This window comes from Homalodisca vitripennis, chromosome 2 (assembly GCF_021130785.1).
Source record: "Homalodisca vitripennis isolate AUS2020 chromosome 2, UT_GWSS_2.1, whole genome shotgun sequence".
Taxonomy (NCBI): domain Eukaryota; kingdom Metazoa; phylum Arthropoda; class Insecta; order Hemiptera; family Cicadellidae; genus Homalodisca; species Homalodisca vitripennis.
In genome coordinates, this window is record NC_060208.1 from 206,228,408 (window position 1) to 206,247,738 (window position 19,331).

At 34.8% G+C, this 19,331-nt stretch overlaps 1 protein-coding gene across 2 annotated transcripts in view; it reads left to right on the forward strand.

Moving 5' to 3' along the window:
- The first annotated feature begins 14,894 nt into the window (after window positions 1-14,894).
- The window catches only part of LOC124355319 (potassium/sodium hyperpolarization-activated cyclic nucleotide-gated channel 2), a 108,522-nt gene continuing 104,085 nt past the window's right edge, over window positions 14,895-19,331 (forward strand). Inside the window, exon 1 of one of the 2 annotated variants that reach the window (XM_046806416.1) lies at window positions 14,895-15,083. In XM_046806416.1, coding sequence (XP_046662372.1) covers window positions 14,939-15,083 — 145 coding nt within the window. In that variant the 5' untranslated portion in view covers window positions 14,895-14,938. The remainder of the gene's footprint in view (window positions 15,084-19,331) is intronic. The other variant, XM_046806417.1, reaches the window with a different exon arrangement.

Below are 19,331 nucleotides of genomic sequence, written 5' to 3' on the forward strand. Positions count from 1 at the left end.
CTTGTAGATCAAAACAAGTGAGGAAAGATCGGAACAATGAGGGAAAGGAAAACGCTGCGACGCAAACACACGCCCCATGCAACATTCATGTCGTAACACATTGATTCCATTACATGTAAGCCATCTCTCGCTTCTTCGAATACAGACATGCTTCGGCATCACATCGATTTAGCATCTGTTTTCCGCTAACCATTCATCCCAAGTTGATATTTTAGTTGTTTATTTGTCATTGAAATAGAATTTGCCAAAAATTAATCTCTCAAATACACAAATCATGTGTTAAAACTAGAAACAATCATAGTAAATACCTGAAGTATTTTCGTACTAAATTATACTGTAAAGTACCGTGATACTATAACTAGATTTTCTTTTATTTTTTGTATATACGAGGTGTGATCAAAAAGTTCCAGGACTGAATTTTTATACATTTATTCATACAACATACAGGTTATTCGAATTTGTCTCCTTCAAAGTACTTCCCTTGGGAAGCTACACACTTTTCCCACCGGTGTTTCCACTGATCAAAGGCCCCAGAAAACTCTTCTTTTGTAAAGGTGTTTAGCAGCTCCGTCGTTTTTTCTTTAATTTCGTCAACTGTTTGAAATCTTTGTCCTTTCAGGGGTCTCTTGAGCTTCGGGAAGAGAAATTCTGCTGGAGCCAGGTCAGGTGAGTTGGGGGGCTGAGGAATGAGTCATTGCGTTTTTTACACAAATGTCACGGATAACTAATGCAGAGTGAACAGGAGCATTGTCATGGTGAAGGACCCAATCACCACTTTGCCACAGCTCAGGTCTCTTTCTTCTCACAGCATTACGCAATTTTCTGAGGGTTTCAAGATAAACAAAACGATTAATTGTTTGACCTTGTGGAAGGAATTCATAGTAGACGACACCTTTACAGTAAAAGAAAACCGTAAGCATGACCTTCACATTTGATTCGACTTGAAGTGCTTTCTTGGGTCTTGGAGAGCCTTATGATGTCCATTGTGATGATTGGGCTTTTGTTTCCACATCGTAACCAAAAACCCATGTCTCGTCTCCCGTAATGACATTATCCAACAAGCTTTCGTCGTCATTTTCCTTTTGAAGAAGTTCCTCAGAAACATGAATTCGGTGTTGCTTTTGGTCTTCAGTCAACAGTTTTGGCACAAACTTTGCTGCAACACGACGCATTTGAAGTTTTTCAGTTAAAATTTCCTGACATGACCCAAATGAAATGTTACACTCTTCTGCCATTTCACGGATTGTTAGTCGACGGTCTGATCGTACAAGAGTGTTCACTTTAGCAACATTGTCATCATTGATTGACGTTGAAGGCCGTCCGGAACGAGCATCGTCGTCGTCTGTGGATGTTCGGCCATCTTTAACCTCTTGAACCTCTGATGGCAGCATGATCGGCTTAGACATTCTTCACCAAAAGCCTCTTTTAACATCAAAAAGGTTTCAGAAAACGTTTTGTTCAGTTTCACACAAAACTTCACACAAACAAGTGCTCTTCTTTCACATTCACTTTCATTAAACGAAAAAATAGCCAAACTCTATAAAACTAATCTCAAACAAACTGTGATAATGTTACTTTCAGTGATGTTATGATTGATCTGAAAACACAGCTGTGTTACTGCTGAGTCAGGGAATAAAATGTTGCCAACCGCATCGCTGTGAGACATTGCATTCCCATAGTATATAAAAAGTCCTGGAACTTTTTGATCACACCTCGTAACAATCACCTGAATTTCAAATAGGTACCTTAAGTATAAGCAACATTTAAATAACCTCTTTTTAAAATTGCGTTTTTTAATAAAAGGCAGACAAGTCTGAAAAACCTGTTTAAGAAAACTACAAGTTGAAAAGAGTTAAAATTGAGATGATTTAACTTAACTTAATCCAATTGAAAAATAATTAATATATATTTTCGTAGTTGAACATAAGTTCGTTTGCTTATCAAAAGTAAATCTCCTATTATTAATTAATTTTTAATTGTGCATTAAGATTTTTGTATTGTATTTCTTAATCTTTGCATGTTTATGTTTTCTCAGCACCAAGTGTGTGCAAAGATTGTGTGTTAAAAATGATTCGACTTCAAACATTGCAAACTGTTACATTTATAGAAATATTAATATAACTAAGATCTTTACCTTTCTAAAGATTTTGGGCCACAATTAACTCAAAATAATCTTCTTCAATACAACAATTTATACAATAAATTTATATAAGGTTAGAAACACAAATTATGTGATGTGTTTCAAGCACATTGTTGTACATCTTAGTTTAAATGCAAGAACTAATTTATAAAATTGTAGTTATATCAAATTTGTTTCTGTTTCTATTGTACCGGATGTCTAACCCTCCCCCTCTATTAACTTCCTTATGAATAAATATGGAGTAATTTACTTTTGGGGATGTTTATATGACCAACTGAGGAGTTTTTTACTGTATGACAAATTTTTACTGAAGTGGGGTATTTCGGATTAAGTCATTATTTTGACACGAACCCCTAGCAAGTGACACTTTATCTTAAATGAATTGAAAAAAGAAGAAGAATAGCAGAAACTAGAGGTATCTAATGTTACGCTATCAAATTTGCCGACTAATTAATTTGGTTTGTATTGGTTTATAAATCCCAATTGCTTGTGAAAAATTTTGTAACTAAATGAAATGGTACAAATCTTGAAAAATAACCTCATTTTCACTCAGATGAGATGCTCAAAATGACTACCATGTACTTCTTGACAAAAGTAAAGCTTGGATTCAAAACTGCTTCTGACATTTTGTAATATTTATATGTGATGAGGTAGCAGGCATATTCGATTCTTATCCTTAATTCGTTGAGGTTTGCGGGCTTTGTGCTATAAATTTTACTTTTGAGAAAACCCCAAAGAAAAAATTATGGTTGCCTGTCAAGTCGGTTTTACGGGCGAAGATTTTACGTGACAACGTCTTTTTCTCGGTAGAATATTTATTGATATGAATATTATTAAATTGCACAATAGGAACAAGGAATTGAATGAAAATAAGAATTGCACAAATTTTAACTATAGAAATATATTTTGTTTACTAAAACATTGTACATAATTTGAAATTAATTAAAATTTGTTATTGTAAATGGTAAAGTTGAATAAAACATTTACTAAAATTGGAATTTGAAATTCTTGCTAAACACAGTTAGATTCTAACTCCGCGCGTGGTGATTGGTCGGTTTAGTTCGTTTGTTTGGTCGCACTGTTATGACAGGTTAGAGGTTATAATTTGTTATTTTAAATGTTTGACTAGCAATACGCGCTGTTTCTTCTCAATCGACTGAATTACGATTGATTGCAGAGTGATTTAAACTAATAATTTACTTAACACTATCAACATTTGTCAATAGTATGACATAACCTATAAACTCAGTTTCTCAACTTTTGTGTCAATCTAACAATTAATCAATTAATCATAGTTTACGATAATGAAATATCAGTGTACAATTATTTACCTTTATTGTTGTAGTTGTTGTAAATGACGAATCTAAGCACTCCACATTTTCACGAATAAACATAGTTATCTGCTTTATCTCGTGCGGCAGACCCACAGTTATCTGCTTTATCCCGTGCGGATCCCGTGCGGATCCCGTGCGGCGGACCCACTGGACGGGCATCGTAACGTTACCGGGCGTTACACTTTTTCATGAGTGACTCCGAGCCGCAACCTAATTTAAGACGTTGTCACGTCAAAAATTCAGAGGTTAAAGGTCAGGTTAACGTGCTGGCCACTCTCCGATAGCACCACGTCGACCTATCCATCTGTCCGGAAACGTTTGGTCTAAAAAAGGTTCAGACAAGCATATTGTAATGTGGTTATTTATGATTTGGTGTCGTAAGTTCTCAAAATAACTAATGACTGAGTGTTAAATCTGCCTTACAATAACTCTAAATGTAACTTAAATTGCTGGGGTGTTATAATTTCTAACTAAGGTATACAAGTTTCATTTTTATGAAACTTGAATACGTAACAACCTTTGTTATTTACAAGTCAAATAGTCTTTATTAATCATTGATCATAATGAAATAGATTTAGTCGATAAATGTTAAAATTAAAATATATATATAAAACTATCTTAAAACTATATAAGCCTAATTAAAATTGACAGTAAAACTATATTAGCCTAATTAAAATCGACAGAAAAATTATATTAGTCTAATTCAAATAAACATTAAAACTATATTAGCCTAATTAAAATCAACAGTAAAACTATTTTAGCCAAATTAAAATCAACAGTAAAACTATACTAGCCAAATAAAAATCAACGGTAATCTCACACGCAAACAATTCTTTTATAGAGTAAAAAGGAATTTTAAGCAACCAGCTGTACATTCTAGTCCTAAACATAAGTTTCTTATAGATGCAGTTCTAGCAGATAGCGGTAATTGATTAAAAAAGTGTATACCTTACAGTTTGTGTGATTTGGCAGTCTTCGTTAATCTATGCATTGGGATGTCAAGTTTTGCTTTTTCCACGTGTATTATGACTATATATATTTTCTCTGATGACAAATTCAGCTAAGTTGTTTTTTACGTACATCACTGTACTGAATCAAGTAATTAGGTAAGGAATGCAAGTTTGTAAACTGTTTCAGTTTCACCTACATATATAACTAGTCACGTACATGAAAGTCTGTTCTACTATGATATAAATCACTTCGTTGTTTCAGTGGTACCAACATTCCGAGCACGCTCCTAGAGCCATACAGTAGCTTGCTGGGAGCGGTGCAATAAAATTAGCTGCCTCCCGCCTCCCATTAAATATCTAGTGGTGTTGCCTTAACCTTATTGTACCCTCGGTCTTGGCATACCCTACCCTTGTTTGAGTTTTGGTCACGGTTCCCTTCATTTCTCTCCCAACATTGTTCCATCTGGATTTATAAAATGTCTCTGTATATAAGAAACGTTCGCTAATAACTCTGCCGCCTTCACCCAGAGTCAAATTTGCCAAAACTCAAATACCGTAACGTGTGAAATCACTGCACTTTGAAATTACTTATGAATACACTCCTACAACTATAAATATTGTGAAACGGCAATAAAATTACAGATGATCTTGACAGTAATAAATATGGATCATTTCATTGATGTTGGGTTAGGCTATTATTTAAAATTTAAGTTAAATTATACATGCAAAGGTAATTTATTGATAACTAGCTGTTTCCCGCGATTGCGCACGCTTGTCGTAAGCTCTGCATGTGTATGAACACTTCCGGTCCAAGTGAACTATATATTTCCAACGCTATCAAGAAAATCTGTCAAAAGTGTAGTATGTTTATAGCCATCATACACGTACATATACTTTATTATAAAGTGGTCTAACACTCAAGCTTTAATGTTCAACCAGAAATTTATTTCAAAGGCAAATGTATATCAAAACTAGCGCCTTCAAATAGTGTTTGGCTATTTAATATACGGAACGGTCTCGTAATTGCAGTTTGTAATGTGCAGGCGCTTTGATAACTTTTATACTTTGCAGCGCCGCCGCCTGGTGGTGAGTTACATCAATGGGCATAGCATATAAACCTTCTACGTGGAAATATATATGAATGTTTGTCTGTATGTCCTTTATAGATTCAGAAACAATGTGACCAATCATTAGGAAAATTGTAAGTATATGTATTTTTCCACTTAGAAGGTTTATATGCTATGCCCATTGATGTAACTCACCACAAGGTGAGTATATATATATATATATATATATATATATATATATATATATATATATATATATATACATACATACATAGAACTAAATACTGAACTAACTAAACAATGGGAATAACAGATGAATAAGCAACTATTGTAATAAAAGGAGACAATAAATGTATGATACTAATGAATCTTCACCAGCGTCAGACCTTAATTAATTACCCAAGGATGTCCCAAGGAACTTGTCCACCGAATAGAACAAGCCTTCGCGAAAATGAATTTCTTCCTTTAATTTTTTTTAATGGTTTATTTTTGTAACCTATTTGAATTTCATGGACAGTTCCCTTTTAAATAGGTCAGAGATTTGTTTTTGTAAAAAGTTATTACATTAATTAGTTTAATATTAAATTTTATTAATGACCTTCCCTACATAGTATAATATTACCTTGTGTGATAACAAGTTTTAAAATAAATTATTTAGTAAATTATTGAAGTTTTAAGCTTTATAAATGGTAACCTTTGACAAATATACGTGCGGGGGGTAGAAGAAAGTAGAGTTATTTTTTTATGGGAGTGTTCATGGTGATCTGATTTAAACAGTTGCGGTTGAAAAAACTATGTTTGAATTATAAAATTGCGTATCTGTAATAGGAATAATATTTTTTAATTGATTTCATCTCTTGACAACAATTTTGGATTAATATGGTGTAATTTTGATCATTGCGTGTTAAACTCTCGGTGGGGTATTATAGTTATTTACAAATTTAGTTTCCAAAACATTAAACCTTAGTTTTCAAGTTTAGTCTTTTAGCTTCTACCGTTGAGCGTGGCTGCTGCTCCTTGGATGGGTGACCGCTGAGCGATCCTGTCCTTGCAAGCAGACCATCTGCTCGGCAGTTTGGTGGTGGTTCGGAATTCACCTTTAAGTCCTCCAGGTTGTGTTAGATAGTGCCTCTTAGTCCTAACTTCACCTGGTAAAATAAGACCTATTTTTCCTTTGACCTCTTTTAAAGTTTTAACCAGTTTTAAGAGATTTTAAGAGAAGTTTTTATCGTGGAACTTTTAAGAGACATTAATTAAATATATAGTGTTTTGAGCTGACACCTATTCGGTCATTCAATTCCAGAGCATAAATAACCGTTTACTGCACCGAACAGAACTGGTTTTATCTTATCTCAGTTGACAACGATATTTTTAGGTTATTAGGACGTTCCCGTTTTTTTCGAGTGAGGCTGTGGCCATTTACTGCTGGAGTGTCTTGTGACTAATAATTATTGGATACATTTAAGGACATTCTATTTCAGGAGTAAAGAACAAATTTAACTGATGACAATGTAATACGTATAGATACAGTATGTATTATAAAGTGTATTCTATTTAAGTAAAGTTTGCTCTGCATAACCAAGTATATTTTTTCTAATAGAATATTTTAAAAATATATTTCAAATTTAATTTTGAAAAGATATCACAGCTATTCCTTTTTAATGTTATAATGTTGCAAACATTAATGGACCTGTGTAACAATAATGTACAGTAAACTCGAGATTATTTAATTAAATTTGTTCTTATAAATTTTAAGAAAATTAAATAATAAACTTCGAACGTTAAAACTAATATACGGCACTATAAAATATATTATAATATTCCATAAAATCGTATAATATTTTAAATTGACCATACATTTTTGAACCTCTGGTGGACAAGGACAATATGGGACGCCCTGTCCCGACGCTAAGTCAGCAGAATTCAGTGTTCAATCTTAAGGTTCTCCAGTGACCGCTTAGCATTGTAAAACACTTTGTCAGAATATGTTAGATATTTTATACCGAGATCAGGTGAACTGATGAAATACATTATTGGGCAAAGACTCAATATGGTGCTTTAATCCAATTGTAAATTTACGAATGTAAATAGTTATTTAAATAAATTTTATTCTTATTATCTTTCATTATTTTGTTAAATATACGTACGAAAAAATAATTTAGTCCTCCATTGTTTTATAATTTTTTATGATTACTAAGGTAACCACGTTTCCAGTAATGTGGTTATCTGATGTTACATTGTTAGATCGATACATTTATATTGAGTTCAGTAATTTAAATGTTTACAATACACAGATCTATGTTACCCTCCGGGCGCCTGCATGCATGCAAAACAGAGTAAAGTGTACAATACATATTCTGTATACTTACTATATTTCACAAGTTACATTTTATTACTTTACTCCTGCAACTAGACTATCCTTACATACATCCAATAATTATCGTTCACAAGACACTCTAGTATCAGTAAATGGCAACCCCGTTCCTGGAAAAAACCACCATCGGCGGAAAAATTCCCAAATACCGCTATCAACCAAGATAAGATAAAACCAGATCCCGGTTCTTTTCAGTAGAGTATTACTACTATTTGTGTCCTAGTCCCTGAATATGGGACTGTTGCGGATGTGTCCAAATATGTACCTACTTCCACCTGGAGCTTGCAAACTTCTTTTCGGAAATTAATCTTGGATATGGAAATTACATTACTTTTATTAAGAACATTGCTTTTTCTAAGCTGTTGTACTCGTTGAACTTTATGCAATTGAATGAATAATACCTGTATTAGGACAACTTGTCCTATACATTCACATGATTTTAAAACTGCAACTTCGGTTTTTAATTAGTTTCTAATGCTTGAAATGATTTTATTTTATTTTAAAGTGTAAAAATAATTTGTATCTGAAGACCAGAAAATTATTAAACGGAAATGATTTAAAACTTAGCCTTTATTTGAAAAATCAAAACACATTGAGAGCTGCCTTTTATTTAATTTTTGTACTGTTGGCTATTCTGTGAGAATTTCAATGTGGGCCATGTCTTGTCACAGTAAATCTACTCTAAATCAGTTATTTATTATTGGATTTAAACAATTTTGGTGTCATTAGATCTGTGTTATTCATGTAATTCTTGAGAAAAACTTCTGGTTTTAAGGTTATTCCAAGTTTAAAAGTTTTAATGGCCGCCATGGAAATACTAAAGATAATTTAATAATAATTGTTTCGATATTTGGTTTTGTTATCATAAATATTTAAACCAAATTTGGTATAATTGAACTTGCTATGTTTTAAGATATTAATTTTTTAACTCATGCAGACGGGAAACTAAGCATCAGAGACTCATGTTCATATGGTGAAATAATATGTTTGTCTTGACCTGACCAATTACGTGATTTATCTTTGTCCAGAGAGTTAAGGGACACCCTATATATTATGTACGTACTTTATGATTGGTAGTTGATTTCATCTAAAAACATTGTATAACGTATAAAAAGTACGTATTATTTTAAGTAGGATTCCGCGCACATTTTCTTAAAGATGTTCAAATTATGAGAACCATGTTCAGCGGAGTAGAATGTTTAACGCGAGTTCAAGTCAGTTCGTTGAACAGTGATCCGTAATCCACCATTCCTGTTCTCTACCCAACGAACGACGGCGTAGTGTTCTCATGTTTGTACTGGATTATGACATTAGGAATAGTAGAAGAGTAAATTGAATTTCACCTTGTCACTCGAGCAATTCCTTACACAGGTCTGTAATTCTATTCTGCAGTTACCAGATATGTCACCACCTCAGTCTAAAATAACTTCAATTCAATACTTCATACAACATGATCAAGATATGTTTGGAAACTGATAAATAATACTTTGATTGTTATTACCCAAGAATTGATACTTTGATCACTTTGAATTATTCTTAAATTTTATTTACGCAAAGAAAAATATAGGATCGCAAATAGAACCCTGTGGAACTCCGTAAGTACATTTTTACCAAAATTTGGCCTTTCCTAAATTCTGATCCTATAACTTTTAATAAAAAATTATTTCAAATATTTGTTATTCTTAAAATTTTGAGAAACGTAAAATTGGCTACGATTGTATTTATGTAAAATTTTCATCATAATTACCTTATACTTCCTCTAAATTATCCGTTTTTATATCTGTAATGGTGTAAGACAATTATGTGCTCAATGTTTTTAAATTTCCACTTCACACCATTTAGTTGATTTAAATCTTTCCAAACATTAACAATAAGCAAATATCCATGTGTTTTCAGTTCCTTGTAACTAACAATGACAACCTTATGCAACCTTCCCATTCCAATTTTATTGGCGTTGATCCAGATCATCGTTGTGTATTTCTTGGTAAAGTGGACTTTCCATTTATAGATATGTATTATAATCACCACAGAACTACCATTTTAACAGTTCAAACTGTTAACTATTTATTACAAGTAAATTTAAAATCTGATGGGTATCTGGGGTAAATGTATTTTGTAATACAAATTTGCACAAAACAGTGTGACGCATACCAGCATACTTTGCTTTCAGAATAAACTAGTACTAGACTAATAAAAACCTGATGGACGGCTAAAATTGGTGGACCGAGAATTGAATAAAACGATAAGTATTTGTTTAAAGAATTCAAACCGGTATTGGACAGCAATTAAACTGATTATGAACAGATTCTACAAAGCTCTACCATATAATTTATTTTTTTAATTGTGTGAGCTTCAATTTATAAACTATTATGTACTCGTATTCTCTGTTTTTTAATTTTCTTTAGTTTTTGAAGAATTAAGATTCTTTAGTTAGGGAATCTCTAAAACCAAAATTGTAAGAGTGTGAAAACATTTCCAATCTTTTAAGACTTTCTTTACAGTAGTGAGAAATTTAACTAAATCAGGTTTCGCTTCAACAAAATATAAAATCTTTCTCCAACAAATGCTACCCCTCTCATTTTGTACCCCTCCGACAAGCATTCCAGTCTTGAAGGATGACAACTAAAAGTATATCAGTTTTAAGCCGTTGTTGTGATTAGGAAATGAATCTCCTGATTGAAAATGAACTTAATATTGGTTTTTACGAATACCAAACTTATTGTGTATTATTCAGTTCTGAGTTGGTGTAGCTTACGATTTTGCGAAGATAAACCACTATATGGCACTAAATACAATAATATTAATTGCAACAATAATAAAAAATGCCTAATTATGATTTTAACAAATTTATTGATTTTTAGGGTATTTTTTAAATGAAAACTTTTTAGATCACCATTGTACTGGATTGAGATAGATACCTCTGGTTTGCTACATTGTTCTTCTTTTACAGGGGCCTTTAAAATGTCTAAAGCAGACTTTCAATTTTAGATTGTTAAAGTGCTCATATCTCAAAAACCATGATTTTTAGGCATAACGATCCTACCATGAATATTTCTGTTCAGAAGATAATGCGGAGGGTGGGATACCTGATATAAGTAGATACAATGAAAAATAAACTAACAATATTCCGTAAAAACAAATGGTCACAAAAGACGATCTTAAGGTGAGCTCGTTATCAGCTGGTTCCACAAGACCAAAGGTCAAACAAAGTTGTTATTGTTAGTCATTGAGTATTTGTTAAACACCTCGTTCGGTGGACCTAGATGTTTTATGGTTGATATACAGAGTGTCCCACGAAGAGGTTTAAACATTTGATTTGATATTACTTGCTCATTTATCCACCGAACATTTTCAAACTCTAGCCTACACAATTAATAAAGTAGGTTTTACAAATAGTCTGTGAAAATTAAAGCTCCCTAACAATTGTAGAAACAAAATGGTGACATATTAAAATTTTACCATTTTCCTCCCTATAAAAATTCATTTCTTGAATTAGCAGATTTGATTAATGCGTTGCAGTTTTAAAGAACAGCTGTTTAATAACGCTCATTGTTGAAAACAGCTGTTTGATTGAAGAATATTGCTTGTGCTATAAAAACATAACCTAACCTCCTCCATGACAGTTTTACTGGTATTTAAATTCGAGACATGGCTTTTAATGTTGACAAAAAGAGAAGTGTTGTGTGTGGGATATTGCTTTTAGCAACATTACAGAAGAAATTAGACAATTTCAGGTTGCCTAACTAAGTGGAAGAATATTGTTTTAGATACTGGAAGTGTCATAAAAAAGTATTCTAGAGGATCAAATGAGGAAAGAGAAATGTTTCTTTATAAGAGCTTACGATTCATGTATTAAGCGCTGTTATCAGTGTGTCGCTGTGGTTGGATTACAGTTCGAATAATTGTGGACTGTAATTGTCCGTTTTTTAAGAGGCTATGTTCTAATTTGCCGATTGAAATGCTTTATTTCTCTAGTATGTGGAAATAAATAATTTTACAAAAACAAAAATACTGTTTTTAAAGTATAGTTTTTCAAAATGCCACAATTTCGTTTCAGCAATTTCTATAGAGCATTGTTACAGAATACTTTTAAAAGCTATTTAATGAATTGTGTAGAGTTTGAAAGTGATCGGTACATAAATGGGCAAGTAGTGTAAAATCGAATGTTTAAACCTCTTCGTGGGACACCTGTATACCGACGTCCTCGCAACTGTCCAAATGTCTGTGAAACACGCCGGAGAAATGTGTTCAAACGAAACGTTTAACAATCATAGCTTTCACTCGATTGTGTGCTTTCATGACGAACATATTCCATATGAAATTCGTACAATAATTCATCGACTGTGCTAATTGTTAATTCAACTAATCCTAGGCCATGGCACTGCCGGGGGTGGGAGGGGAAGGGGCATAAAGCACATTCGGACTGGGGAATCATGTCGAGCTTCAATATTGCACGTTCTGTTGACGTCATAGTCCCTTCCCCCGCCCCCGCCCCCTCACCTCACTCCTGGGGGTGGCAACTATGTCGAGAAGCCTAAAGCGGATTGTGTTGAAAAATGCATTAATTGCATTACATCCCCAAGCTTTACCTTATTAACTACTCGAGTTTAAATGAAACGCTGATCTGCTATTGGGTTAACTTTCCTTTCAGCGAAATTCAGCGGCCTCCAGTTTCGACTGTTTGTTTTTTACGGGACGTACGAGAGCACGGCGCTCGCCGATGAAAGTTTGAAAAGCTTCGTATCGCCTCTTTATTCGCTTACTCGCAAACTACCTATACTTTTGGCGATATTTGAAATGTTAATCGTTACGTGCTTTGTAGTCCGCGGTTTTTAATTTTCGTAAATCGACTGGAGAAACCAACAAAGAGTGCACATTTTGTACCAAACCGGTCTTTAAGATTTCTATTTGGCTTTTAGTTACAAACTGAAATTTCTATATCTAAGTAAAATTTTAGATTGAAATTTACAAATTATATACGGTATGTAAAATTATTCAAAGCAAAGCAATTTTTATAAACAATTGGCTCTTTTTTATCTGACAAACTGTAACTGTGAAACTGAATATTTTATGAAACAATTTGCATTTACTTTGGCAGGGAACACACTGTTAATAATGAAATATGTAAACTTGAATCACCAGCGGTATGAGTGTACGGGAGTGTCCTAACATAAACGTTAGGCTATGCATGAACCCACAATCCTTCTCAATCTTTTTAAATAGGCTATAAGTATATTTTTTTATTTTGGTACAGGTTGTTAACAATGAATTATATAATGCAATTTCCAATATTATTATAACTTATTGTGCTATAAGTTTGAATATGAAATTAAAGTTAAACCAACTTAAAAAATGTTGAATTTTACACATGTTTTAGTACACATTTTTGTGAACATTCTATCAGAACCTTAAAATAATTCTGGAACTGAGATCTTTACAAATACTTCTTTAAATGCATATTGATCACAAATTGACCATGTTCTACGATTTTTATCAATACCTATTTTAAGAAGTATCCTTAAGAATTATATACACTGACCCGTACACCGTACAATATATATATATATATATATATATATATATATATATATATATATATATATATATATCACTTTGTTATCTGCAAAAAGTGATATTTAGGTTTAATATGATTTCATTTTATTGCAATTAAAAAAATTACATACAGTTAATGGTATGAGAACTTGTGCTATACACCAAACAGAAAGAAAAGTTCGTTTCCTCTGAAAACTTCATTACTGCATGATTGAGACAGGCATTTCGAACTTTTTAGGCTTGCATAACCTACAAAATAATTTAATAATTTTCAAAAATAGTAATAGTAATAAATGTATCAGCATTGGTATTAATAAGATAGGATAACAGGATTTCGGAATTAGCCATCGTTATGGTTACAAAAGGTATAACACAACGTTTTTTGGATGGAACCTATCCTCTTCGTCCGGTGGGAGAGGTATTAGTACATACAAAAATAGAGAACAGATAGAAGAAGAGGACCCCACTTTCATCTGTGCCAGTGTGATGTGTGCTTGTGTTTCTCGTACTCGTGGCAACGCCTGGACTAGAACTAAGCAGCTTTTGGGTATGTTTGAACCTTTTCTTTCCCTTATTTTCTTCTTTCTGTTTTCCATTTTTTTATGTACTGATACCTCCCTCACCTGACGAAGATGATAGATTCCAATCCTAGAAACGTTCTGTTATACCTTATGAACTATAACGATGGAAAATCCTGTTATCCTGTCAAACCTTGCATCGTCAATATCAAACTTTAAACAAAGAAGAGGATAGTCATATGTCAAAAGATGCTTCATGTCGTAAGGAAAGCATTAATTCCCAGATATCGGAAACCCAAAAAGATCAGTGACATGAAAACACACCCAAAACATTTTTATCATTTGTACTTGAAAAGTTTTTTTCAATCAAACTACTGATGTTATTCCTCCAGCACATTTGATGAGCCGCAACATTTTGAAATTTTATTATAGTGATTTCAGGAAATAAGGTTATAGTTTTCAACATATATTTAATTTATTGTTCTTCAGAATTTTTAATGATATCTAATGAAACCTTTCTGAGTAAATAACTTATTATTTCAGAACTTTAAAAATACAAAGATCATAAAGGTGGCGTTGTTCTGTATTATGTATTGCTACATGAGTCATACTTTAAGGACAGTTTGAGATAAGAACATGCACTATCCTTCGATGGGAAGCCTTAAAAGTCATTAAGGTCAGTTCTTAGGCGATGAAGGGATGAAGGTTCCATTTACTATTGGAACCCTGATTTCAGTAGCCTGCCAATACATTCTAGACTGAAACCCATAATGGATATTGTTAAATGATTTTCCCACTGTTCCATTGATAAATAATTGTAAACTTTGCAACGAAATTCCTATAGTCACACACATTTCCGTTCCAAAACCATGAGATTCCTATAATCTCATCATCCTGGCGGTTGTCATCTCGTTCTTCAACGATGACCTGAGCACCAAGTGGATATTCTTCACCATTTATCTTACACGCAGATCTGTTTTCAGGTTCTACTGGGACCTGTGTATGCTGCTACTCCTGGTCGCCAACCTCATCATCCTGCCGGTTGCCATCTCCTTCTTCAACGATGACCTGAGCACCCGGTGGATAGCCTTCAACTGCCTCTCCGACACCATCTTCCTCATAGATATCGTCGTCAACTTTAGGACAGGTCTGTCTCAATTATTATGATGCAATATTAGTTAAGTTCGGTAGATTATATCGACATGTGCATGAAAAGTAATGAAGTGGGGATGTACTAAATTTTCTGATAAGGGATCGAATTCGATTAAAATAAAAATAGGGGTAAGAAATATCAATTCATAACCGAGTCAGGCAACGTTGAGCTTGGCTGCTCCTTGGATGGGTGACCGCTTTAACAATAGATTCAGAAGGAGGAATTGATTCGGAAATTATATTAAATTTTTCTGCACTTTAAAAATGTTTTCAGATTCGAATGCAATGGCGGTTGACGTCTTACTAAGTATTAAATGTAGCGAGTAAATCTTCACTTATTCAACAATAGTTATGGCAAATCTTTGTATTAAAAGTACTATGATAATTTGTTGACATTATAGCATATATAATAAGTATTTTAAGTACTGGCACAGATTGTTTAGAACATAGTTTAAATGGTAGACGTTGCGTAATATTTACAAGAATTGCTGCCCCGTTTTATGTGGGCATGCAGAACTTGGGGACTACTTTGTTGTAAGAATAGATAACAAAAACTTCAGTTATTGATGTTTACAGAAAACATTGAGTTTTATAATGTAAATAGAGTCGAAAACCTAAAATATTTTGGTTTCTAAGTTTAAGTAAGGAATGAATGTTTTTATTTTATCTATTTTTAATTGTGTAATATTGAAATTAAGACGTTTCTTTGAATAACGTGTATACAATTTGATTTTGTGCGTTGTCCTATTATTCCCTCACATTTCAATATTCCATTTCTTGACATTTTCAGTAATAAACATTGGCCGCAAGCCAAGCGCCTTGGCCTCTTGCCGATAGGATTTTCACACCTTATAACCTCATTCTCTTTTACTGTAGCTCCAAATGATGACCTTGGACCATTCAATGATTGACCGTCTCTGATTCAGTCCCCATAAATCACGTGTTACTTCGTGCTTATCTATATTCTAAGTTCTTGTTTTTGAAAGTCTTATTCAGGTTATTTTTAGAATTACTTTCAATCTCTGTAATCTCACTTTAGATAAGTTGTCCAGAATTGAATCAGGGTCCAGAATTGACATTTTCTCAGGTCTTTTTAGTCGTACGCTAGTTTCATGCCAGTGTTTAAACAAGATTCAACTGCATTTTAGTTTACCATTCCTGAATTTATAAATTCGAACCTTTGTTGTGTTCTTTTAATTTTTCACTATTCAATTTGGTTTCCACAAGATTATGTTGATAATTCAGCCCGCAGATAAATGTAAGAAACACAAACGATTACTGACAGAAAGCATGTATAAAAAGCAAACTAAAACATGTAAAAAAACTCTCTGGGAAGGATAACAGATTACACAAATTTTCTTCCTTGTATGTTACAAACGTCAAAAAATAATTCTGAGTAAAATAAAAAATAAAACATCAATTGAACTTTTTCTTCAGCTGTCAAAACCCTAATACTTTAGCATTAAACGGACAGCAAATTAAAAATAACTAAAGCAATTAGTTCGCAAAAATGAAGTTCTAATGAATGACTGCCAACAGAACAAGTAGTAGACCGTTAAAAATTGACCTCATATACTTGAATATACAGAGAGATTAGAAAAAGTACAAACCATGTCAAAAAACAGACCATCCGCACAGATTAACACATCCCTACCCACCAGAAAAGTTGAAAGGACAAGGAAATCAATATGAATTATTTGCTATAATAATTTTTTTTTAGTTTTACCAACAATTAACTTTATGGCTATGACACCTACATAAAATATGGATCCAAACTTATAGCGATGCCGAATGTAAGAAAATCTCAATACCTTTAGTATCACTCATCTTCAATAATATACCTCACAAAAAATTTAAACATATTTTATAACGTTATCTCGCTTTTACTAACTGACAAATAATTACTCAATAATATTAACTGCTTCTCGTATATTATTATCCGCCCAGTGTAAATGTACACCTGGTATGCGTCTTGGTATGTCACAATGATATATCTTGCATGCAAATCTCCTCACATCTCCCGTATGGACTACAGTGCACGCCAGCTCGGGTAAGCCTGCAGTACGTCACTCGTACCTCGTCTGCTTCTCGTATATTATTATCCGCCCAGTGTAAATGGACCCCTGATATGCGTCTTGGTATGTCACAATGATAGGTGTTGCATGCAAATCTCCTCACATCTCCCGTATGGACTACAGTGCACGCCAGCTCGGGTAAGCCTGCAGTACGTCACTCGTACCTCGTCTGCTTCTCGTATATTATTATCCGCCCAGTGTAAATGGACACCTGATATGCGTCTTGGTATGTCACAATGATAAATCTTGCATGCAAATCTCCTCACATCTCCCGTATGGACTACAGTGCACGCCAGCTCGGGTAAGCCTGCAGTACGTCACTCGTACCTCGTCTGCTTCTCGTATATTATTATCCGCCCAGTGTAAATGGACACCTGATATGCGTCTTGGTATGTCACAATGATAAATCTTGCATGCAAATCTCCTCACATCTCCCGTATGGACTACAGTGCACGCCAGCTCGGGTAAGCCTGCAGTACGTCACTCGTACCTCGTCTGCTTCTCGTATATTATTATCCGCCCAGTGTAAATGGACCCCTGATATGCGTCTTGGTATGTCACAATGATAAATCTTGCATGCAAATCTCCTCACATCTCCCGTATGGACTACAGTGCACGCCAGCTCGGGTAAGCCTGCAGTACGTCACTCGTACCTCGTCTGCTTCTCGTATATTATTATCCGCCCAGTGTAAATGTACACCTGGTATGCGTCTTGGTATGTCACAATGATAAATCTTGCATGCAAATCTCCTCACATCTCCCGTATGGACTACAGTGCACGCCAGCTCGGGTAAGCCTGCAGTACGTCACTCGTACCTCGTCTGCTTCTCGTATATTATTATCCGCCCAGTGTAAATGGACCCCTGATATGCGTCTTGGTATGTCACAATGATAAATCTTGCATGCAAATCTCCTCACATCTCCCGTATGGACTACAGTGCACGCCAGCTCGGGTAAGCCTGCAGTACGTCACTCGTACCTCGTCTGCTTCTCGTATATTATTATCCGCCCAGTGTAAATGGACCCCTGATATGCGTCTTGGTATGTCACAATGATAAATCTTGCATGCAAATCTCCTCACATCTCCCGTATGGACTACAGTGCACGCCAGCTCGGGTAAGCCTGCAGTACGTCACTCGTACCTCGTCTGCTTCTCGTATATTATTATCCGCCCAGTGTAAATGGACCCCTGATATGCGTCTTGGTATGTCACAATGATAAATCTTGCATGCAAATCTCCTCACATCTCCCGTATGGACTACAGTGCACGCCAGCTCGGGTAAGCCTGCAGTACGTCACTCGTACTTCGTCTGCTTCTCGTATATTATTATCCGCCCAGTGTAAATGGACCCCTGATATGCGTCTTGGTATGTCACAATGATAGGTGTTGCATGCAAATCTCCTCACATCTCCCGTATGGACTACAGTGCACGCCAGCTCGGGTAAGCCTGCAGTACGTCACTCGTACCTCGTCTGCTTCTCGTATATTATTATCCGCCCAGTGTAAATGGACCCCTGATATGCGTCTTGGTATGTCACAATGATAAATCTTGCATGCAAATCTCCTCACATCTCCCGTATGGACTACAGTGCACGTCAGCTCGGGTAAGCCTGCAGTACGTCACTCGTACCTCGTCTGCTTCTCGTATATTATTATCCGCCCAGTGTAAATGGACCCCTGATATGCGTCTTGGTATGTCACAATGATAAATCTTGCATGCAAATCTCCTCACATCTCCCGTATGGACTACAGTGCACGTCAGCTCGGGTAAGCCTGCAGTACGTCACTCGTACCTCGTCTGCTTCTCGTATATTATTATCCGCCCAGTGTAAATGGACCCCTGATATGCGTCTTGGTATGTCACAATGATAAATCTTGCATGCAAATCTCCTCACATCTCCCGTATGGACTACAGTGCACGCCAGCTCGGGTAAGCCTGCAGTACGTCACTCGTACCTCGTCTGCTTCTCGTATATTATTATCCGCCCAGTGTAAATGGACCCCTGATATGCGTCTTGGTATGTCACAATGATAGGTGTTGCATGCAAATCTCCTCACATCTCCCGTATGGACTACAGTGCACGCCAGCTCGGGTAAGCCTGCAGTACGTCACTCGTACCTCGTCTGCTTCTCGTATATTATTATCCGCCCAGTGTAAATGGACCCC